We start from the raw sequence: 24,165 nt of genomic DNA, 5'->3' as shown, positions 1-24,165 counted from the left end.
GAGGGAGATTACATGTAACGGTTTGAACAGCCTGAGTGTAACTTCTCCCAAAAGTTCTTTGTTTGATACAGATATAGCTCAGTTTCACTGCTGTTTGATCAATATTTATTTTCTTTGCACATTCCTTTCTTTTTCAGCAAACACCGTGAAAATGAATGCCTTATTTAATTTAACAGTTTTTTGTTAAGTTATACCCACTGATAAAGGCCTCCACTGAAAATCAGTCAAATGTATTTATTAACATGCATTCAGTACACACACTTAATTTTCATAGCCAAAGCTCAAAAGGTTATGCCACTTGGAGCAGGTCTGTGTTAACTGGCTGTCTTCTCTTTCCACAAACATCTGTAAAGAAAAACAAATATCAAGGTTTTAGGGCTGTCCCTTTTGTTGACAACTGTTTCCTAAAAAGATATGTACAACACATTTAAAAATCTACAACAAGTTTTGTTGGTGGCCATGATGTTGTGGCCCTCCTCCCCACGGAGTTCGGGAACAGTTTGATTTTCCAGCTACGGCAGCTAGCTCTGTTACAGTAGTGGTGAAGGAATTGGCTAAGGCGAACGCTAGCGATTGGTTATGGTAGATCAGAGTGGCTCTTGGCAGATCCAATAGTTTTAAAGTACCCGCCTACAAGGAAGTCAACATTTGTCAATGGAGCTAGGCCAGACTCTCTGTACAAATGAAATGTACGAGAGTCTGGTACGGACCAGGCAAGGAGTTCATGGCCTTATGGCCAGATCTATATACATATTTAGTATCCAATGGCATTGCGAGGCAATACAATAAGACCCAATGGCCATGTCAATGTGGTCTTTCAAATTTGTTTTGCAAATGTGTTTTTTGGAGAGCTAAAGGGGACGTTGCAATATTACAACTAGGGGTCTTACAGGGTTATGGGTCTAGTGGATGCAGGAGTCCTGATAGAAGTAGAAAGCTCCTGTAATACACCCATCTTTCCAATAAAGAAGCCACACCCTAATGTTTATCAGTTGGTACATGATCTGCGGGCTATTAACTCCACTGGAGACTTTCCAAACGCGATTGTTCTTGATCCACACATATTACTTTACAACATTCCGCAAGGCACAAAATGGTAAACAGTTGTTGACCAGTGCTCTGCATTTTTTATGTTTCAGTACATCCAGACTCACAATACCTGTTTGCTTTCACCTTTAAAGGTAAACACAGTACTTAAACCCTATTACCCCAGGGATTCCTGGAATAAATCAAATCAGCACCTTTGTGAGCCCTTACTAGGGCTGCAGGGCAGACAAGTAATGCTGCTACATGGATACATGGATCGAAGAGGTGGAGGGAGCTTTTTTTGGCTCTCAAAAGTGACATGCCCCCGCCCTTGGCAATCCCAATTACTCAAAACCATTTAATCTATATGTTGCAGAACAATCTGGATATACTACTGCTGTATTGTTACAGGACACGCCCATGGGGAAACAACCGTAGCCTATTACAGTACATAACTAGATAACTTAGAGGCAGGACTTCCACCCTGCTATCAGGGACTGCCAACTGCTGTTTTTGCTTTCAAAAAAGCATCATCACTGACAATGGGACATCCAGTAACTTTCTGCCCATCCCATCAACGATATGCCTTAATCACAAACCCACATTTTGGCTGATGGTAAGTTAAACTGGGTACAGACCTCACCACCGACACTAATGGTAATGCGCCCAAGTTCCAACCGCCTGAGTACTAAACTGAAGACGGTTACACCTGGAGATTGGGTCTACTTAAAGGTGACAATCCCAACCGGCTGAATGACCAACAACCCAGACTGCTGGCAGAGACCCATCTCCACCAGCCCCACTGGTCAAAGCCCGGTGTGGCCACCCCCTTTCAGTTCACCAGGACCATCACACCAGATCCAGCGGCTCGATGACCCAGGAACCACCAGGCTATGATCCAATGACCAACCATCACCTCCAGGAGTCCATACCATGGAAGTTGAAGCAGAGGATTCAATGGGAGGAGAATCACAGATGGAGTCTTCCCTGTCTTCCCAAGGAGCCAAACATTCGACAGGCATGGCTGCTGTTCCCTTACAAAAAATAAGTATATTAAAGTATACTGTAAGTATACCAAAATATGGATAGTACACTTCACTTTTGATATACTTTTAAGAAGTATGCTCAGAAAATAGGTAACTTTTAATATACTTTTAAGAAGTATGCTTAGAAACAGATAATGGTATACATGTCTTCTGGAGTAGGATGTATGTTTTCTATTATTATAAAGCAAAAGCAGTCAAAATCATTTTAAAGTACATTACAGGTTACATTTTTTAGATCCATCTCATTCCAATTATTCATGTCTATGAAAATCTATTATGCATTGCACATTGAATCTTTTTTTGTTACTGAAGCTGTAACCTTAATTACTGCCCAAACATTCTGAAGCCCTATACTCTTATACTAATAATTATCATTTGGAGTATTAATGAAAAAAAAAAAGAAAAAGCTACTTGAGAATTTGAAGGTTATACTGTCAAACTGACTGAAGAACAAATAACAATGTGAAATAATGAAGATAGTGTGGCTCATTGGCTAGTCAATTCCCATGATGCAAGGCGGTAAATAGTGTAAAAAATTGCTGACAAGTTTGCCGTTTGTTCAAAATACAAATGTATCTTCATGAATTTCGTTTTTTAAATGTGTCTGCTTAGAATGTAGTGTTTTTTTGCGTTGTAATTGCCATTGTTGTGCTGGTTTACCATTGTAACCATGAGTTAAATGACTGATTACGTTTCATGACAAGAGCTGGATTCATCAATTGTTGATGTCTATGTAGTAAGTAGCATCCTCCAGAATCTACAGTGTGACTTTGTGAGGGCCCCCGTTCTCGCCATGTGACGCAAAATCTTATCTGAGGCGTCTGAGGGTCCCCTAAACATTTAAATTTATTAGTAAGTCATGGTGAAATTAAATTTATTACGTTTACTTCTTGAGGTACTTACATTAATTGAAAATGCACTGGAAAGTATTGCAAAATATACTTTGAGGCTCTTTAAGAAGTATACTTCATGAACTGAAAGTGCGCTACACAAGTTACTTTAGAGTATTCCAAGGTATACTTTTAAGTACATTAGGAAGTATACTTTATGAACTGAAAGTGCACTACACAGGTTACTTCAGAATATTCCAAAGTATACTTTGAAGTACTTTAGGAAGTATACTTGATGAACTGAAAGTGTACTACACAGGCTACTTTACAGTATTCAAAAGTAAACCTTGAAATACACTATAAGTGTACTTTAAAGTGTACTAAATGACCTAAAAAGTGGGCCAATTCAGTTGTAGAAAAAACATCACACTGTTGTTATTATGAAGATGGAAAATGATTATGGATTATATGATTGAAAATGAACCTCTTGATCACCTTTTTTACTTTTATATGCTATATTACTGAAAACGAAATGCAAAGTTGTTGACTGATTAGTATTGCCATTAATATGTAAAAGATATCAAGCCCCAAGTGCAAATCTAGATAATTAGGGGCTGGGTGTGAGAGAAGGCTGTGTGTATAGGCTTCTTCCATAAAAAAACTACAAGGCCCGCTATCATGAGGCAAATGTACAGCCCTATGCCAAGGAACCCAGTGCACCTGGCCTTCAAGGTCGGAGCAGGCCTACAAAAAATAGCAACTGTAATCTGAAGCCCCTAGAGTAAGAGACCAATGGTGTGGGAAATGCATAATGCATCTGTGACAAACAATATTGTACCAATAGCAAAATTACTGAAGTGATAAGGTTTTGATATATAAGAGGAATGTCCAGAGAAATATTTCAGTCTGCTCCTGGGAAGACACATGTTGGATACTCTGTCCAATAAACCTTTGCATCAAACTCTAAGTTCCAGTGTGCCTGTTTGGATTTAGGATCTAGCCCTACATGACACTGAGAATCATTCTTCAATTTGATACTTGATCAAAAAACTTACGTAGTACATATTCTTCCACTTCAAAGTGGAATGGAACTAGTCAGTAATATCCTGTTTACTTCAGTGCCACACATGACATGACAGTGCTTATATTTCAGCCAAAAACAGGTCAAACTGACTTAAATCAACTGTACTTCATCCTATCCACATACTACTGACCAGATTTTGGCATCACAATCCGTTTTGGAGACTTTCAGTTTTTTGTTGCCATAAAGTGCTTTTCACCTCCTGAATAGCATTTTCAATGCACTTGTATTGTTTTGTTTGAAACTTCTGGGTGAATGGTTTCCCATCGACTATGACTATTCTGACAAGTTAATCTTGGTGGTTTATACATGGAAAAAGGGTTTTGGCATTGAAAATGTGCGTTACTAGTCAGTAATATCATGTTTACTTCAGTGCCACACATGACATGATAGCGCTTATAAACTCCCCCAAAAAAGTTTGGAAACATTATTTAGGTCGATTATTACTCCGCTTCAATAATACCAATTGGTATTGTATTTAATATTGTTGGAAAGCCTGATTAGTCACCTTTACAACGAGGTACAACTTGTAAGGATTGTACATTCATGGAATGAGCAACACAGCTAACAGTGTGGGTAGTGACCCAAAAAATTTGCCAAAATCTCCTGCAATATTCTTCTGTTGGTATTCACTCTCGTTTAGAGTTGGTTGGTGGATTGGATGATTGCTCTCTCCCACAGTAATAAGGAAAAAACACATATTGGCCATTTTTACACTTTCCATACGCAGCCACAACAAATTGGCAACTCCTCCTTATGCTGGTCACCAACTTGGTCACACACCGCTGTGGGATGACATCCCATTCCTCAACCAGGATTTGTCGCAAGTCAGCCAACATGTTTGTGTTGGTCACTCTGGCATGTACAGCACGCCCAAGCTGATCCCACTTGAAGCTCAAAACGAGAGTGAAAACCAACAGAAGAATATTGCAGGGGAGTTTGGCAAAAAAATTGGGCCGCTACCCACACAGTTAGCTGTGTTGCTCATTCCATGAATGCACGATCCTTACAAGTTGTACCTCGTAAAGGTGACTAATCAGGCTTTCCAACACTATAAAATACAATACCAATTGGTATCATTGAAGGGGAGGAATAATCGACCGAAATAAAATTTCCTAACTTTTTTTGAGGAGTTTAAATCAGCCTAAAACAACTCAAATCAACCGTACTTCATCCTATCCACATACTACTGACAAGAATTTGGCTTCAGTTTTGGAGACTTTCAGTTTTTTATTCACCTTAGCCTATGTAAGTAATTGTGATGTCATAAACAAAGTAGGCTTTTTTGCCCTGGCTAATTGTTAAGCACATTGGTTATTGGTTGTTTTCAAATTTGCTATAGAAATCTATTTGACTTGACTAAATTCAAGGAATAATTAGTCCAAGCATTTGTTAAATTCATGTGATAAGATAAATATTACCACTGCACAGTATTTAATATACAGACAGGTGTTGGTGTTAGGTGGAGAAATTAAACCTGTTCAACTGACAGTTGATATTATTGGGCTGAAACAAATGACAGCCTGGAGAAATGTCTCTATAACATGTTTATTAGAGTATGATTTATTGTAGGGTAAAATACAAATATTTGACAATGTGTGCAATTTCCAAACAAAAGTATCAGATGAGGCATCTTCATCCAGGCCTACCACGGTAGCCTGGTACCTGTCACAGCATGACTTTCTAAAATGAAAGCATACTAAGTAAATACATACACCAATATGACTGAAAGCAAAGACAAGTTAGTTTGTGTACCTCACGGAAGCACAGAAACTCACGTTTTGATCCCAGCCACCAAAAAAGAAAAATGCAACAACAACAAAAAAAGACGAGAGCATCCTTTCTCTATTATGTGCACTGATTGGAACACATTCTAACTCAGGGTCTCCCTCATTCTTTCTTTATTATCTGCCAATAACCTCAGGAATTGTGTCTCCAAAGAAATCAACCACCATTCACTTTTCTATAAAATGCTGATCTTCTTGAAATATACTTTATTTCTGTCACTCTATGAAACAACCACACGAGAAAGATGACTTTATATTTGCAATCTTATGTGCGTATTGAAAGTTCAGACCAGGCAAACTGATCAAAACCGACTAGTCACAAGTTTGAGTGCCCAAGGACTTCAGCTGAGTCAGAAAGAAAGTCTTCCATATTGTCACACCTAATCAAAAACGCAGAATTCCTTCCCCACTGAACCAGAGCTACATGGTTGGGGTTGGGGGAGATTCAGGTCCTCTGCCCAGGAACGGTTAGCTCTTCTCGGGTCGGTTTCTCTCAAGTGCTGCCCTGGGGGTGAACTCCAGTTTCTCCTTCAGGCTGAGGACCTGGGTACTATCGTGACCAGCCTGCTCCTCCAGCTTCCTTTCCTCCCTCAGCTCCACAATGCTCTTCTCCTCCCCGGGTCTGGGAGTGGGGGTCCCTCTGATGAACCACTCCAGATGGTAGCCCACAGCCCCCACCACAAAGGCTACAGGAAAAGTTATGTAAGGAGCATATGTCCGCATGGCTGTCCATACTACTGGCCACATGACTGCAGTGCTGGAAGGGCTGCAGGCCACGAGAGAAACAACAATAATACAATGTTTTAGTGTTTTTGTTTTGTGAGTAGCATAATGTAAAATGTGTTATCTTATTAGAAAAACACAAAAAACTGGCTTTGATCATACATTTCAGACTTCAAATAGTTCATATATGACTGGGTAGAGTAGGACACCTGACATTCAGCCATAAGCTAGCAGCTAACATGAACTGGCTAATAATATGAGACTTGCACTCAACCTAGAAAATACTCGCAAAAGTTGGCGTTTAGACAAAAGCCAGACAGTTCTACAGTATACTGGTTACCTGAGAGCAATAAGCGCAACCCATTCGCCTGCAACATTAACAAGCTAGACGTTGAAAATACCCATTCCCTGACAGTACCAGCAAGGGTAATTAAGACTATTGGGGGACGAGTTGTCGTTAGCTTAGCCAATAGCTAGCATGCTATCATCAGCCAGGTAGTAATGCCGTTTTTTTAAACTAATAATTCAAGTTCCAAGTTATTTGCTGCAATGGCATCTATTGAAAAGTACTGTTAACGTAATGTAATGTCATTGGTATTGATAACGAATACTGATGGATACAATTACAGCGTACTCACCTTTAAAAACATGCAGTGGTGGCTTGGTACCAAAGAGTATAGAAGACAAGAGGCGAAGCTAAACAGAACGTCCGATTGCAACATCTGCGCCCAGCAGCGGTCATACAAATCCGCCATTTTGGACTGTGAATCCTACGGTGGCCCACGGTTGCACAACACAACATGTGTATTCGACATGGACTGCGGCTGCATGAAACGACCGGCGAGGGTAGCCGCTTGCAGTCGGGGAGGAGTTGAAAACGGCTCTGTGAAGTCGGACATTTCAGTTTCTCGTGGTTTGCTGCGTTGACGTCAGTCACGGCCGATTAAGCTGTTTGCTTACTTTACTTTATTTATAATTAGGCTAGTAGTCTTTCTGTTAGGGTGCTTTCACACCTATTAGTCCGTTTGCTTGGTCCGAATCAGTGGATGAGTTGCTACTTTGTTGCATTTTTCATTACGTCCGGTTAGTGTTCACACGGTCCTGTTTTAAGCGAACCAACGTTTGAAAAAAACTATGACACGCGGTCATACAGGTTGTTAATCTATTGGACAGAAAATGTGTGAGGGAAAATCACTTCCTTGTCACAAACAACAATGGAGCAACAGCAGCGTATTGCGATCGATTTAATTGTTATTTGGTGTTGCACGACCACGTTTTTTGGGTTGCTCGTTGGTCTTTTACTCAGGATTATATCCAGGTTATCAAACCATGGGAATGATATGTTTTCGTCTGACGAGCTACCACTTTTCCATAGAACATCACGCACTTTTAGCTGTCTAAGTTTGTAACTTTCAACCAACATTGGTCCACTGTGCAATAATGGTGCTTTATTTTAGTACCTAGGCCTATATCACTAAATAATTTAAATACCTCGCTACTCTGTCTCCACAAGAATCTCTGCAATATGATCATCAGACCATATTTGCCGTTCCTTCACTTCATCATTGCCCCACGCTTTCCCTCAACTAATTTCGCTGCTAATGAACGGCTGTCTCCGCCAAGTGTAAATTCCTTTTTCAACCCACAATGCACTACATTTAGGTTTGCTTCCTGGAATAGGTCAATATTAAGTCCAATTACGTTCACACCTAAACCGAACCGAACCATGGTTCACTTGGAACCGGACCGAGTCCCATCTTTTTAGGGGGACCATGGTTCGGTTGTTTGGTCCGCACTAGAGTTCGAATGCGTGTTCTCACCTCTCCAAACAAACCGTACTTTCAGAGAAAACGGACCATGGTCCGATTGAAACGGACCAAACATGTCAGGTGTGAAAGCACCCTGAGGCGGAGTAAAACCTTTCTTCAATAATTTTTAAATTCAATTAAACAGTTTGGTCCGGATTTTAGCATTGGCGACACTGAAGGTGTCACAATAATTACAAAACGCGTCAAAGTTGTGGTGTGAGTCTGGCCAATCATGAAATAGCTTTGTCACTCGAACCCGTGCAGTTGCTCTTGAGAAAATGCGCTCGGCGACACAGCAGGTAGTTCTGGAATTGATCTCACGGTACTTTGATGGTGACATCACAGTGACCTATCTTCGGCGCGGTCTCAAGTCGGACAAAAAGTCTAACCAGAATTCACTGTTTCAAGTCAGCCTTCTGAAGTCGGCTGCAGCTGCATGAAGTCAGTCAATGTCGAACGCAAGAGAAGCAAACACAAGTTGAAAACACATTAACACACAACACAACAACATTAACATAAATGAAACATTTATAAAAACTCTGCATTTCAAAAAACAATAAACTACTTACAACACTACAACATTAAGTGACAACACAACAGCATTGGTTCACACCACCAACATCAGCCGAGAACACAACTGCATTAGCCGAGAACACAGCAGCATTAGCCGAGAACACTGCAGCATTAGCCGAGAACACAGCAGCATTAGCTGAGAACACCGCAGCATTAGCCTAAAACACAACAACATTTGCAGAAACGGCTAAGGCCGTGTTCACACGACTTATTTTTTAAAGAAGTGCTGCCTTCAGCGCCTTTTGAGCGCCTTTTGCCTTTTCAGAAAAGAGCCAGGTGACGTCAAGTGGCTTTCTGGTGAGAATTCTGTAACCTGAACGGGAAACATACATTCTAGCAATACATTATTATCCGTTATTTTCCGTTGGTTACTTATTGACAGCTAGCTACCATGGCGAATAAAATGCAATTACTTGCTTTAGCTTTTGAGGAACCATAGCTTCGTAACTAAGGTATAAGGTTATTAGGGAAGGTACACTTATACATACTCTCCTCATCCTGATTGGTCAGCTGTCAGAAAGGCGCTTGACGTCACCCAACGCTTTTCTAAAAAGTTGAGAAAATTTAACTCAAACAGGCGTCGGGTGCTGTGCTTTTTTGACGTTTTTAAAAGGCGGCCGCTTTTTAAAAAGGCTTTTAAATTTAAAAAAATCAAATCGATAATCTGATAGCTTTGCAGCAAATATTTAGGTATGAGGTACGTGTTTTGGGTGTGACTTGTCCGCTGTGTAGTTTGAAATGGATTTGTTGCATGGATTTCCCTACATATTGTTTTAACTGCTGATTTTGGATAGGGAGAAGTTCAACTGAAAACGTTCTATTCCTGTTTCCACAGGTCCCTGTTTCCATTCTGTATAGCGTTGCTTGAAACATGGAGAAGTGTAGCCCCAGCTAGAAATTGTACATTCCAAGAACATTCCCAGAACGTTCCCGTTGGTGTAAAGGACGTCGCCTCATAACGTTCCCAGAACATCCCATATTGGTCTCAATGTGAAGTTCTTAAAGGGTAGGAGGATGTTATTTCGGGACCTTTCAGGACGTTCTGGGAACGTTTAGGGAACCATTATAGGACCTTTCCTCTGTATCAATGCTAACCTTTGCAGAACCTATTAGTGACATATCAAACCTTCAGGGGACCAACCTATAATGTATTTTCGGTCCTTATCCCGTTACCTGAACCACTATTGGAAAAATATTGCTTCATCTTTATAGAAAATAAACACGTATAGGCTACATCAACTTTGATAGAAATATAAGGAGACCACCATGGGCCATTAACAGTACTGTAGCTACTTGATTCAACCTGGATTTTCGTGTGTGGGTATTAAAATCAAGAGACACAAATCAAGTTAATGATCTTTTATTATCTGACTGGATGTTGATGCCATCAAGCTCTTAAAAGAACTCCAACACAGAAAAGAGAGAACAATGGAACAGAGAAACAGAGAAAGTTTTGCCTACAGTTCCGCGTCTTCATTGGTCTTGGCCGCCCTCCGACTGCCAAAATTAGAAGAAAAAAATTCAGACATCACTGTTAAACAGAGTCTATTAGCCTATCTGTATGTATGCCTAGTTGGGTGTGCTTTGCCTTCGGCAAGGGCACAACCATTGTTATCTCAAATATATGTTATTGGGGTGTGCTTGCCTTCGACGAGCACAAATTATTGTTATCGCACATATATATTTATTTATTATTAGTGTTAGTCTAGATGGAAACAGGGGTCCACGCGCACCCCCCGGCTTTTTTTATGCCACCTGATTTTAAAAAATCCTTAGTGTTTATTTTCAGAATCTGCCAGGTACCAAGCTGAAAATGTCGCAAAGGCTTCATTTGTAACCCTTTGCTGCATCCGACCGGAACCCGAAAAACCAAAAAGTGATGTAGAAAGTGGCATAACATTTGAAGTAAATAACATATAGAGACAAATTAACAAATTTCTCATAAAATTCTGACCCCAGGAATTTAATGGAATGGTTATTTTTGACATTTGACAACATATTGACCCTATTTCCGGACAAAAATAGCAAAAAATTGCCAAAGATGTGTAAAAGATCAACTATGTTTTTGTTTTCTCAAGCGCATAGGGTGATTTTGTTTTCACAACTTGTTATTTCTTTATCATTCAAGTGGCTATTTTAAATTGGGTATCAAGCTGAAATAATGTCCAAAATGCTTTATTTTTAACCCTTTGCACCAAACCGGAAAAATCAAAATATGATACAAAGTGTCATACCTTTTGATGCTAACAACTTACAGAGACAAATTGACAAATTTTTCTATACAATTCTGACCCAGGGAAATTGTTATTTGTTATATTTTACAATATCTTGACCATCTAGGGTCAAAAACAACTAAAAAAGCTCATTTGACAATGTTTTTATTATACTAATAGCAGCCTGAAATGGGGTTTATTTGAACATTTTACTGCACCTATCCTGAACCTGAAAATTAAAATAGCTGTACTTTTGAAGTAAACAAAACAGAGCAAATTGACTTTAAAAAAACAACTACAAAAAAACTGAAAGAAGGAATTCCAAAAAGGTCCAAAAATTGACTGAGCATCAACTGCCAGTTTTGGAATGTTGGGGCTTTGCAGTTGGCAGTTGGTACCTGAAGATCACCATGTCCCACTGCTCTCTCTTTTGGAACTATTTCAGTAAGTATTTGAAACTATAATAACATACCTTTGTAGTCATAACTTAGACATTTTTCAACAGTTTTACAATAATAACAGGCTTTTGGAAATAAAATGTGTATCCTTTACTAGCGGTGTTGGTAGCTAGCTAAAGTTTGGTTTTTATTTTCAGGCTCAATACTTCATACATACTTACCATGGGGAAAACCAAATATTTTAACACAGCTGAAGTGCCTCCAAAGAGGATACGTTCCCTAACATGTATTTTACATGTCTCAACTCTTTCTGAGTATGGTAATTTGACACATGCAAGGGGGGGCCAAGCGAGAAGCTATCATATCTACACAGTATCCGAGATATGAGACTCTGCAAAGCAGCCAGTTCAACATATCGCATGATGGATATTTGTGAACCGATTCCATTAACATTAGAGGACCTGCCTTTGGATATAATTGGCTATCACCAAAACTGCTATTAAAGCTTTACAGGGAAAATAGATCGTTTACAAGTGTCAAAGGCTTGTAAATCTGATTTTTTGAACCTAGGGCACAGGAATTAAAGAAAGAGGCTCTTTATCGCAAGGTGCAGGGCAAGGACCTTTTTGCAATGGAAGCTAAGTATCATCTATCATGCAGAAACAACTTCGACACAGTACCAAACCCATGAGCATGGAAGGGAGAGGGCAGAAAAGGCAGAAGACAACATTGACAGCCTGCAGGCCCAGAAGATAGCAGCACATAACAAGTCGTATTGTGTGGTAAAGGATTACATTCTTAGGAATGTGATTGAAGGCAAAGACATTGTCCAGCTAAGATCCATGTGCAACTTGTACATAAAGACATTTGAAATTCAAGGCTTTCCTAATCCTGAATACCGCAGTGAGAAATTGGCAAGACGGTTACAAGGAGACAAAGACATATCTCATGAACTCTCATTCTCCAAGGTGCAACATCGTGGGTGTATTGAGTCAAACCTCATAAACAACTTTAGCATTACTGTAGATGAAGCAGTTGGATGTGCGTACAAACTTGGAACAGCTAACCAACTTCAAGAAGCAGAACTCACCCTCCATTCTCACATTATGAAGGCATTCAAAGAGTCGAAGGAGCTACCATGGCCCCCGACAGCACAGGAGCTAGATGCTGTGAAGATGGACGTGCTTCTTCCAGAGCATCTTGTACAATTTCTGAGTTCAGTGGTGACTGGGACACTTGATGACAAAAAGTGCGAGAAGACACGAGGCTGGTGTATTCGATTACACAAGATGTGTGTCGAGCAGCAACTAACAGCAAGTGGAAACTCCCAAAGCACATCCTCCTATGTGCCACACTTCGACTCCTCTATTGAAGCAAACAGGTGAGTTCTAAGTTAATTTACTGCTTATGAAGTCCTATATTGTCAATGCTGAACTCTTTTTGTTACAGGTATTTGATTTTGATATTTACTAAAGCATTTTTCTGTCTTTGTAGCTCACAACCATCCTTTCACGACTAGGACACTCAGAAACATATGACTTCAGTATGGAACTTGAGACAGCAATGGCCAAGGCTTTTGATGACATTTCCACCCAGCTGACCCCTCAAATCATCACCGGCGAAGGAAACACTGTTTTTCACAGCGAGTGGGACAACCTGAACAGAATCACAACCAATGTTCATGGCTCAAATGTTGTAAACAGCGCCGGGGGATCATGATTCAAGAGGTGAAGGAGAGCCATATGAGCACCAAGAAGAGGACCCTTCCTCTCTATGACGGGTCATCCAAGATGAGAAGCCTTAAGATAACGCCTCCCGAAACGCTCCCAGAGCTGGCATTCAAAAGAGCTGGCCCCAAATTTCCCAACAATGCCAACTTTACCCCTCCTGCTGACAACCAAGTCATATGATGCCTCAATTTTTCAGTACAATACCCATCTCCTCTGCAGATGGTTAAGCAGCCAGGGCAAGCAGCAGGTGCCTGGATTTGGTGGTTTCATTGCAAGCACAGGAAAAGTGCCTCCTAGAAATCTACTAATGACTTTTACATCACCATTAACCAGCCCATTACAGACAATGCAGTAGTGTATGAGATACTCAAGAGGTCTGAGGCAGCAATGGAGGAGGTTGGACAGCCATACACAATCAACACGTTTGACCTGGGCATGAAGGAATGTCCTACAGCAGCGGTCCCCAACCCCCGGGCCGCGGACCAGTACCGGTCCGTGGGTCATTTGGTACCGGTCCGCAGAGAAAGAATAAATAATTACATGATTTCAGTTTTATAAAAAATAAAAATAAATGTATTTTTCATGCACCTTAAATATTTGTTTTTGTGTTGCGTCTTATTTTGAAGGCATGTTTAAATATTACCATAGCGACCAGAGAGTGTTTGGGGCAGAGCGGGGCAGAGCCGCAGAGACATGGACATAATAAGGGCAGAGAGGATTCATGTTATGTTGTTGGCACGATGTTACGAGGCCGCTGCTAATAAAGTTGCATAAGAGTACACAGTGGATTCACGTTTATTATTGTATTTAGAAAATGCCACCGTTTGTATGCCGGTCGTATCATTTTATTTTATGTATTTATGCGCCACGCCTTAAAGGCCGGTCCGTGAAAATATTGCAACATTAAACCGGTCCGTGGCGCAAAAAAGGTTGGGGACCGCTGTCCTACAGTATGGAAGTAAGGGCCATCTGGGCAAAACAGGCATGTTCTGGCTCTCCATGATGGATCATGCAAGGCTGGTCTTCATGATGGATTTTGCAGTGAAAACCAACAACTTTGAGCTCTTCCACCACTGCAATGGTGCTATGGCAGATCTCTTCTTTGCATACAATAGCCACAACTACTCCAGGTAATCTCTGCAATCATTCCCTTAATATAAAAATATTCCCTATATATTCCCTTAATATAAAAATAAGTAAGTGGGAGCTCATCTGAAGTATAAACTTTATTTATTATTCATTTCCTACAGGTACCTGACCTGGTTTGAGGCCTGTCTAACAAACATTGACCTCTCTCATCCTGGTGCTCTTGATAACATCAAGCATGGAGCCAGTATCAGTTGCAAGATCTCTGATCCCAGGGGCTCTCGCAGCAGTGGACAAGACCATGGAGGAGACATTCATGAAGTTTGCAAAGTCTTCAGGTATGTCAATGTGTGAACACAAACATAATCACCTATATGCTAGGGCTGGGCGATATGGGTAAAAAAAAATCGATATAGATATTTATATTTACATTCGATAACGATAATTAAATGATAGACCACAGATCTGTAGTAGCTAAATAAGTCTCCTCCTCAACTTTTTCCCTACACTCAGCATAAGGTTTAGGCAGAGCAGTGTGAGAGAAATGTTTGCGGCCAGGGAGCACGTACCTGGGGTCAAGTAACTTAAGCTTTTTAAAACCTTGCTTTTTATCAATACCTTGGCGCAAACTTGGCTTTACTGAGAAGTATATCATTGATGGTCCAAATACCCGGAAGCCCTATGACTTTAAGTCATTCCTTGGTAATGAACTTAACAAGAAGCAGCTATGTGACCTGCTCCTCAAGGTCTGGGGAAGCAATGAGGCAGCATCCCGGATTGAGAAGAGTATGAAAGCAGTGGTGTGTGTTAACGGGAAATCCTATGACCTAACATCAACAAATGGAAAGGTAAGTTGACAGAAGTCTTGAGCAATCACCCTATACACAATCCTTTGAAATAAATATTTAGGTTCTACAATGATATGTAAACCAAATGGCTCTGGAATTATGAATTCTAGATAAAATTCTACATAAAATAAAAACGATCTAGCTAGATTATGTACACTTTAAGGTCAATGTACATACCTTGTTTGGCCAATTTGGTCGATACTGTAGATAAGAAAAAGTCTAACCGTTTTATGGAGAGCCATATCGCGCTAGCTCGATTATAAGAGAAAGACAAACATTTACCTAGCATCCACACCTCAAACAAGTTAACCTAGACGCAAAACTGTACGTCCAATCCAAAAAATAAGGATATTTTCCGAGACCCAACCCAGATAGCATTTGCACTTGTGCCGCATCCGTTTGAAAGCTGCCTGATCCGGTTGTAATGCACATATGGTTTAGGCTGACAATCCAGATCTTAACCGGATGATGCTACAACCATTGGGTCTTACCGGTTTTGGGCCATACACGTATGACGGGCCTAAGCCGAACGCGCCAAAACCCTGAGGAATACCTACAATGGCTGGTTTGGCCCTGACCTGGCCCTGACATGTATTGCGGTCGACATCCTTCGAGCCCGCCAAAATCTTAGTTGGAATGGTACAAATTAAAATATGGGGTCGGAAATGTTTTAAAATATTAACAGTAATGATTCGAGTATACATTTTCAACACTTGCCAGCATATGTGACTTTAATACACCGCTAGAATTAATGAAAAAGGAATAGTGTGTCGTGCTAAAATATCTACAAATTTCTTTGTAAATTGGTCCAGTCCATTGTACATAAAACGCAAGCGTGTGCCTCGTTTGTCCTCAACGGATTGCAAGCTATATTCTGCGTGTGGTAAGTGTTTTTTGTAGGTTAGTTAGCTACTTGAATAAGGTCAGTGTTGACTGCAAAGCTAGCTACAGTTGATATAACCAGATATTTCGGCTATAACTTATTATCTTATTAAATACCATCGTTATTTTGTGTGTTGGTGATGCTAGCAAGCTAGCTAATATGTAGGCTGTAACTAGCTAGCTAGCTAACGTTACAGTAGTTCACTTTCCAGCTAAAGCTATTGCTTCAGTTTTGCGCTCAAAACCAGCATAGTTTATTTTAGGAAGACGACACCCATTAATCTCTGTCTATCCATAGTTTTAGCAGGATGTTATCAAGTAGTTACAGTTCCTAAAAAAATTAAGTAAGATTGGATTATTACCATGCCAGTCTTTAAATTGGAAAGGTAAGATAGCTCTAACATTGTAGGCATTCTGTGTGGCTTTAGTCGCACAGTAACTAACTAGCTAGCGTCACTGTGTCCAATCCCGACCGCTGTAAACTACTATTGTCCAAACCCGAACGGGGTTTGGACACCCAGTTTCCGGTCTTTTTGCCACCATTTTTGCTGAGTTATGCTCTCACGTGCCTTTTGCGGCTTTGCCGCCGCCTTTGATCAGTTCTAAACCGTTTTGAAAATGGAAAATCCATGCAACACCTTTGTGAAGCGTTGTCTGAAGATCATCTGTGCCAAATTTAGTAAACATTGGACAAAATTTGGGGCCTGCAAAAGGTTTTTACACTTTTCCATGAAATCCAAAATGGCGGCTGCGTCAATTCAGTTATTATGAAATATTATCAATGGTCAAGCTTGATATCTCACAAGACATCAAGAGACAAATAAATTACTTCATTAAGGTAAAAACTTCAACAGTTATTAGCCAAAACACGTTTATGCTTCCGGCCATGCCCCCTTTTAGTCACATGACACCATTTTTGGAGGAAATCCTCAGAATTAAGTTTTGAGTAGGCGTACCAACTTTGGTGTCACTGCCTCAAAGAATTGCTGAGATAAGACTTCACTTCACGCTTCACTGAGGGATATTACTGTGGAAACCCTGTTGATGACACAGACATCCTCTCTTGCACATCCAAGCAATGCTAACAAAAGCGCTTCCACATGTCATGTATGAAGCTGAGCAGGGTGCCAAAGAGTTGGAAGTGTGTAGAATGCAAAAAGCAAACAAACAAGAAATGAAGTTGGTATCCAGATGCTTATAAATTAATTAAGTGATGTATTGAGTTGATATTACAGTTGTGTGTAGAATGCAAAAAGCAAACAAACAAGAAATTAAGTTGGTATCCAGATACTTATAAATGAATGAATTGATGTATTGATATTACAGTTGTAAGTGTGTAGAATGCTAAAAGCAAACAAACAAACAAGAAATAAAGTACATTTTTATGAGTTATTACATTCTTTTTTTTCCTTTTCTTTGTCATTGTATGTTGTATTGTCTGTAAATGTGTTTTTAGTCATGTGACATACATTTGATCCATACATCCACAAATGGAAAATAAACAAATAATGATTAACAATTGCAATAGTAGTTGGTCATTGAAGTTCAGAGTTCACACAAATACAAAAGAGGCAATATGTACATTAAAATTGACAAGGAAAGCAATTGTACCACCTCTCTACTCTGTAGGGCAACAGATGGGCAAATGTTACAAAGAGCACAGCAGACTGTTACCATTTTGTCAATGGAGACCTGTCCTTGTGCGTTGGCTTGGCAGAGGGACAGAGGGATGGTGGTCTGAAGAATAGTGTACTTATTCCTCACCAGGCCAATGACTCGCTTGACATGGATCCTGACGGCTGCGAGTCCCCTAGTTGCCTCTAGCTCCAATGGATGCATTTGTTGCTTGCCTTTGGCCACTCGTATTTTCAACTGAGCACAATACAGACCCACTGTCTCTTTCACATTGAAGCCTCTATCAGCTCCTGGTGACAATTTATCAAGAAAGCCACAATTTTCCATTATGTGCTTGTCACTTGTGCAACCACCCCATCCTTTTGACACATGAGATATACACCTTGTGGTGTTATTGAGATCAGGTATTTTGCAGTGTTGTGGGTGCTTATACTGTGAGTATGTCTGTGCACGGAATCTGAGTTTACTTGGCTTTTCTATAAATATTTCGAAACAGTCAATGATGGAGGTGCAGTTCTTACAGTTATTAATGAAACACATTGGGAGACTATTTAGAATTTATTCTTTTGGTGGCCATAAGATTAGATCTGATAATCTGAAAAACATTACATCTAATGTGCTATTGAACACTCTGGTGACAATTGACTTGGATATTTTTTTAAAGTAAGCAAAAAAGTAAAGCGGCACATTAAGCCTCAGTCTCATTAATGTTAGGATCAAACATTGGAATGGGGAGATTGATTGTCCAACTTTAAGATATTCTGATAGAAAATTAAACACAACCATTAATTTGGCGAAGGATGGAAGACCTTTGAGTTCCAGCACCATGGTGTCATTATCCCTGAATGCCTCTGACCGGGCCCTTATATCACGGACCTCGGCTCGGAGCCGAGCACACTCACTTTCCAGTGCTGACATCGTAGCCTGGCAGGATGGATTCACGCATGGTTCTACGATGCCAGGGCCTGTGTCTGAGTTTGAGTCGTTGTGGTCAGTGTGATGGTAGGTGGAAGTAGTGACCTCAAGTAAATATCTCCCTTTTAGAACCTATGTAGGTTGCAATAAGGGACAGATAAGGAAAAGGGGAGGTTTTAAATGACTGGGTTTAGTCCAATAATGAGTTCCTTTTAACTGCTTGGATAGCACTAAGCAAATGATGGCTGATAAATCTGTTCATGAAGTACACAGGTTAAACAAAGGGACTTGCATAAGTAGACTGTCTCAGCGTAAAATGTCTAAGCTAACTAATTTCAGGATTTGTCGTCGTCGTTGTCGTCATCTGCCGCTTGTCCGGGGATCGGGTCGCGGGGGCAACGACCTAAGCAGGGAGGCCCAGGCTTCCCTCTCCCCGGCCACTTCCACCACCTCTTCCTGGGGGACCCCGAGGCGTTCCCAGGCCAGCCGAGTAACATAGTCCCTCCAGCGTGTCCTGGGTCTTCCGCGGGGCCTCTTCCCAGTGGGACGTGCCCGGAACACCTCACCAGGGAGGCGTCCAGGAGGCATCCTAATCAGATGCCCGAGCCACCTCAGCTGGCTCCTCTCGACGCGGAGGAGCAGCGGTTCTACTCTGAGCCTCTCCCGGATGACCGAGCTTCTCACCCTATCTCTAAGGGAGAGCCCGGACACCCTGCGGAGAAAGCTCATTTCGGCCGCTTGTATTCGCGATCTCGTTCTTTCAGTCACTACCCATAGTTCGTGACCATATTTGAGGGTAGGAACGTAGATTGACTGGTAAATAGAGAGCTTTGCCTTTCGACTCAGCTCCTTCACCACGACGGACCGATGCAGAGCCCGCATCACTGCGGACGCCGCACCGATCCGCCTGTCGACCTCGCGCTCCATTCTTCCCTCACTCGTGAACAAGACCCCGAGATACTTGAACTCCTCCACTTGGTTCAGGATCTCCTCCCCGACCCGGAGATGGCACTCCACCCTTTTCCGATCGATAACCATGGCCTCAGATTTGGAGGTGCTGATTCGCATCCCAGCCGCTTCACATTCGGATGCGAACCGCTCCAGTGAGAACTGAAGGTCACGGCCCGATGAAGCCAACAGGACCACATCATCTGCGAAAAGCAGCGACCCGATCCTGAGGTCACCAAACCAGACCCCCTCTACACCCTGGCTGCGCCTAAAAATCCTGTCCATATAGGTAATGAACAGAATCGGTGACATAGGGCAGCCCTGGCGGAGTCCAACCCTCACCGGAAACAAGTTCGACTTACTACCGGCAATGCGGACCAAACTCTGGCACCGGTCGCACAGGGACCGGACAGCCCCGATCAGGGAATCCGGTACCCCGTACTCTCGGAGCACCCCCCACATGAGCCCCCGAGGGACACGGTCGAACGCCTTTTCCAAATCCACAAAACATGTGTAGACTGGTTGGGCGAACTCCCATGTACCGTCCAGGACTACGCGGAGGGTATAGAGCTGGTCCACTGTTCCACGGCCAGGACGAAAACCACATTGCTCCTCCTGAATCCGAGGTTCGACAATCCGGCGGACCCTCCTCTCCAGGACCCCTGAATAGACTTTCCCAGGGAGGCTGAGGAGTGTGATCCCCCTAAAGTTGGAGCACACCCTCCGGTCCCCCTTTTTAAAGAGGGGAACCACCACCCCGGTCTGCCAGTCCAGAGGCACTGTCCCCGATGTCCACGCGATGTTGCAGAGTCGTGTCAACCAAGACAGCCCTACAACATCCAGAGCCTTAAGGAACTCCGAGCGGACCTCGTCCACCCCAGGGGCCCTGCCACCGCGGAGCTTTTCAACCACCTCGGCGACCTCGGCCCCAGAGATAGAAGGGCCCCCCCCGATGTCCCCAGACTCTGCCTCCACGTCGGAAAGCGTGTTGGTGGAATTAAGGAGGTCTTCAAAGTATTCCTTCCACCGATCCAGGACGTCCCCCGTCGAAGTCAGCAGCGCACCGTCCCCACCGTATACAGTGTTGACAGAGCACTGCTTCCCCCTCCTGAGTCGCCGGATGGTGGTCCAGAACCTTTTTGAAGCTGTTCGGAAGTCATTCTCCATGGCCTCGCCGAACTCCTCCCATGCCCGGGTTTTTGCCTCCGCGACCGCCAAAGCCGTGTTCCGCTTGGCCTGCCGGTACACATCAGCTGCCTCAGGAGTCCTACCAGCCAATAAAGCCCGATAGGCCTCCTTCTTCAGCTTGACGGCATCCCTCACCTCCGGAGTCCACCACCGGGTCCGAGGGTTACCGCCGCGACATGCACCGACCGCCTTGCGGCCGCAGCTCCGGTCAGCCGCTTCAACGATGGAGGCCCAGAACATGGCCCATTCGGACTCAATGTCCCCGCCCCCCCCCCGAGACATGATCGAAGCTCTCCCGGAGGTGGGAGTTGAAGCTCCTTCTGACAGAGGGTTCCGCCAGCCGTTCCCAGCAGACCCTCACATTACGTTTGGGCCTGCCAGGCCTGACCGGCGTCCTCCCCCACCATCGGAGCCAACTCACCACCAGGTGGTGATCAGTTGACAGCTCCGCCCCTCTCCTCACCCGAGTGTCCAAGACATGCGGCCTCAAGTCCGACGACACGACTACGAAGTCGATCATCGAACTGAGACCTCGGGTGTCCTGGTGCCAGGTGCACATATGGACACCCTTATGCTTGAACATAGTGTTCGTTATGTACAAGCCGTGTTTAGCACAGAAGTCCAACAACAGAACACCACTCGGGTTCAGATCGGGGGGGCCGTTCCTCCCAATCACGCCCCTCCAGGTCTCACTGTCATTGCCCACATGAGCATTGAAGTCCCCCAGGAGGACGAGGGAATCCCCGGGAGGAGCGCTTTCCAGCACCCCCTCCAGAGACTCCAAAAAGGGTGGGTACTCTGAGCTGCCGTTTGGTGCATAAGCACAAACGACAGTGAGGACCCGTCCCCCCACCCGAAGGCGGAGGGAGGCTACCCTCTCATCCACCGGGGTGAACCCCAATGTACAGGCACCTAACCGAGGGGAAACAAGTATTCCCACCCCAGCTCGACGCCTCTCACCAAGGGCAACTCCAGAGTGGAAGAGAGTCCAGCCCCTCTCAAGGAGACTGGTTCCGGAGCCTGTGCTGTGCGTCGAGGCGAGGCCGACTATATCTAGCCGGAAACTCTCTACCTCGCGCACCAGCTCAGGCTCCTGTCCCGCCAGCGAGGTGACGTTCCACGTCCCTAAAGCTAGCTTCTACAGCCGAGGATCGGACCGCCAAGGCCCCCGCCTTTGGCCGCCGCCCGTCTCACACTGCACCCGACCCCCATGACCCCTCCTGCGGATGGTGAGCCCACTGGAAGAGGGTCCCACGTTCGGCTGTGCCGAATCAGGATTCAGGATTTGTGTTTATGTGAAATATAGGTTTAAAGGAGAACCGAACACATTTTTCGTAAATCTTGATCGCTAGCTATAAATATGCGAATACTGTACATAAGGCAGCTACAGTTAGTAGCCAATACAGCTAGTAGCCAATACAGCTAGCAGCTAATACAACGTGATGTTTACAAAACGGGTGAAACTGTTGATATATTGATATAGTCAATCAAGTTCTGTAAGTGTTCTCTTGGTTCTCCAAACGTACTGTAATGTTAAAACGCTAGCTCTTGTTGTTAGCCGTTGAGGCAAAGGCTTACCTGACACAAAGTGTTCATTGCATAGTAAGGTGTTAGAATGGGCATAGTGGGTGTCCAATGATCTCTTCGAATGGCAGCTAACCACTTCTTTCTTCTTTCCTTTTCTTTTGGTATTACATAAAATAGCAGTCCGGGGTTTCTCTTTCGGCTGTCGTTGCGGCCAACTGCACAACATATTGCAGGCATTTCTAACGGCTGAGTTGTTACAAAAGATGGCGGCGCAAAGCTACAGTGACGTCATGTGAATCAAATGAATGGAGTTATGGCGGCCCACTTGTTTTAGCGCGTAAACTTGCTTATATATTTTAGGTTTACGGCTCAGAACAAGATGGAATAGAATCAGAGTGTAAGTAGCTAATGTGAATCGCGTATGGTTACATATAAAACAATTCTGGTGTCTTGAATTGGACAGCGTTAGCTAGCTAACTTCAACTTTGCAGTCAAAACCATTTCAAGACACTGGAGTGGTTTTCAACGTCAAACAAACTACTTGATTAGCTAGAGCTAACATTCAGTAGTTATGGCACAAGTTAGCTAGCTCTACATACATAGCTTCCTTAAAAACAAACTGTAAATTGTTACTCAGTTTTTTTGTTTAATGAAACAGTAGCATGACGTAGCTTATGTAAATCAAGTATTGTTTAACATATTTAAGTTAGCTAAACGATCAAAACAATTCTGGTTCAATTATCTGTTCACTTATGATAATTTGATTAAATACGAACTTTTAGACTATTTGTTTTGTTTTATTGAAATCATAGTGCAATTTTGTCAAGCCCAACTACTGTAGGTGTCTTATGATAAAGCCAGCACATTAATAAAACTTCAAAAAAATGTTAGGTTAAAAGCAAGTGGATTCGATCTGTCAGCTAAACGAAATCTGCAGCCTACTGTCTTAAAAATTAACCATATAATTTGTGTAGGCCATATAGGCTACGGCCTGAGTATGCTGAGGAATCTGTCCCTGCAGGATGCAGAAAAGGTCTTCATCTCTGTAATGTACACAATGCCATACAACTTTATAATCTACTATTAATACCTTTATTATCAACCACTTAATTAACGCTAATTAATGTACACTATTTTGTTAGGGTAACTGATATTTATGCTTACCCAGAAGTAATATGGTCTGTACTATTTCAGTGAAGTGGAGGAGTTGGATAGGGGGATATCTAAACAATTGCGCACTGAATTCACTGCGCACTGACCATTCAACTAGTAAGTAGTGCTGTCACCGACTTCAAAATATGGGGTTTGAATATTAAAAGGTCAGGAAGAGTCAAATATCCATAATGTTTTTTTATATTTGTTTTTCTTGCTTCTATCTCTCATTGAAGGATGAAGTTGTATGGAGGTCTAGATGGAGTGATATGGAGGGGATGGAGTGATATGGAGGGGTGATTGTTTATTTTGAATAATTGTCAAACAATGATAATGTATATCTTGAATCTGCCCTGAGAGTCAACCTTGTGTCTTGCCTCTCTAACATTACACATTTGTGGTTGAGATTGAGTGACTGCAAAAGCCAAAGCGAATAGAATAGAACTTCACTTTTCCAGAACTTTGTGGTGTCAGACACATCCAAAATGTAGCATGCACTCAGGCATGTGCAGTATTTACAGGAATATGAAAGATGATCTGATCCACTGATGTGATCAATGTTTTGAGTCATGTCCAATACAAAACATCATCAAGCATGCCCATCCACATAGAAGGAAGCATCCTCATGCAGCCCATCCACCATAGAGGTTTACCAGCAGCAGCAGAGAAGGGAGCGGTGGATCATCCGCAGCACCACTATCCCACATTACTCAAAGAAAATGTTCTTTGTGTGATAATGACATTAAATAAATTAAAGTATAACAGATTA

The 24,165-nt window shown here is 42.5% G+C and overlaps 1 protein-coding gene and 1 long non-coding RNA gene across 3 annotated transcripts; one reads left to right on the top strand and one right to left on the bottom strand.

Moving 5' to 3' along the window:
• Positions 1 to 219: 219 nt before the first annotated feature.
• On the bottom strand, positions 220 to 7,541 carry smim12 (small integral membrane protein 12). Of its 2 annotated transcripts, XR_014750727.1 has the most exons (3): positions 7,132 to 7,541; positions 6,151 to 6,536; positions 220 to 345 (listed from the first exon to the last, which is right to left on the bottom strand). XR_014750727.1 is itself a non-coding variant. In XM_084692266.1 (2 exons), exon 2 carries the CDS (start codon positions 6,515 to 6,517, stop codon positions 6,239 to 6,241), a length of 279 nt encoding a protein of 92 aa, XP_084548392.1. In that variant the 5' UTR covers positions 6,518 to 6,536; positions 7,132 to 7,536; the 3' UTR covers positions 5,518 to 6,238. The 2 variants fall into 2 exon arrangements, 1 of the variants encoding a protein (XP_084548392.1); XM_084692266.1 differs by lacking the exon at positions 220 to 345 and having other exon boundaries at positions 5,518 to 6,536; positions 7,132 to 7,536.
• Positions 7,542 to 11,592: 4,051 nt separating this feature from the next.
• On the top strand, positions 11,593 to 13,994 carry LOC146221012 (uncharacterized). The gene is made up of 2 exons (XR_014750772.1): positions 11,593 to 12,866; positions 12,980 to 13,994. It is a non-coding gene; the product is annotated as an uncharacterized LOC146221012 (long non-coding RNA).
• The last annotated feature ends 10,171 nt before the right edge of the window (positions 13,995 to 24,165 follow it).

This window comes from Hypomesus nipponensis, chromosome 26, assembly GCF_054491055.1.
Source record: "Hypomesus nipponensis isolate SF chromosome 26, ASM5449105v1, whole genome shotgun sequence".
Taxonomy (NCBI): domain Eukaryota; kingdom Metazoa; phylum Chordata; class Actinopteri; order Osmeriformes; family Osmeridae; genus Hypomesus; species Hypomesus nipponensis.
The sequence above is the reverse complement of the archived record's forward strand: the minus strand, read 5'-3'. Positions and strand labels throughout refer to the sequence as shown.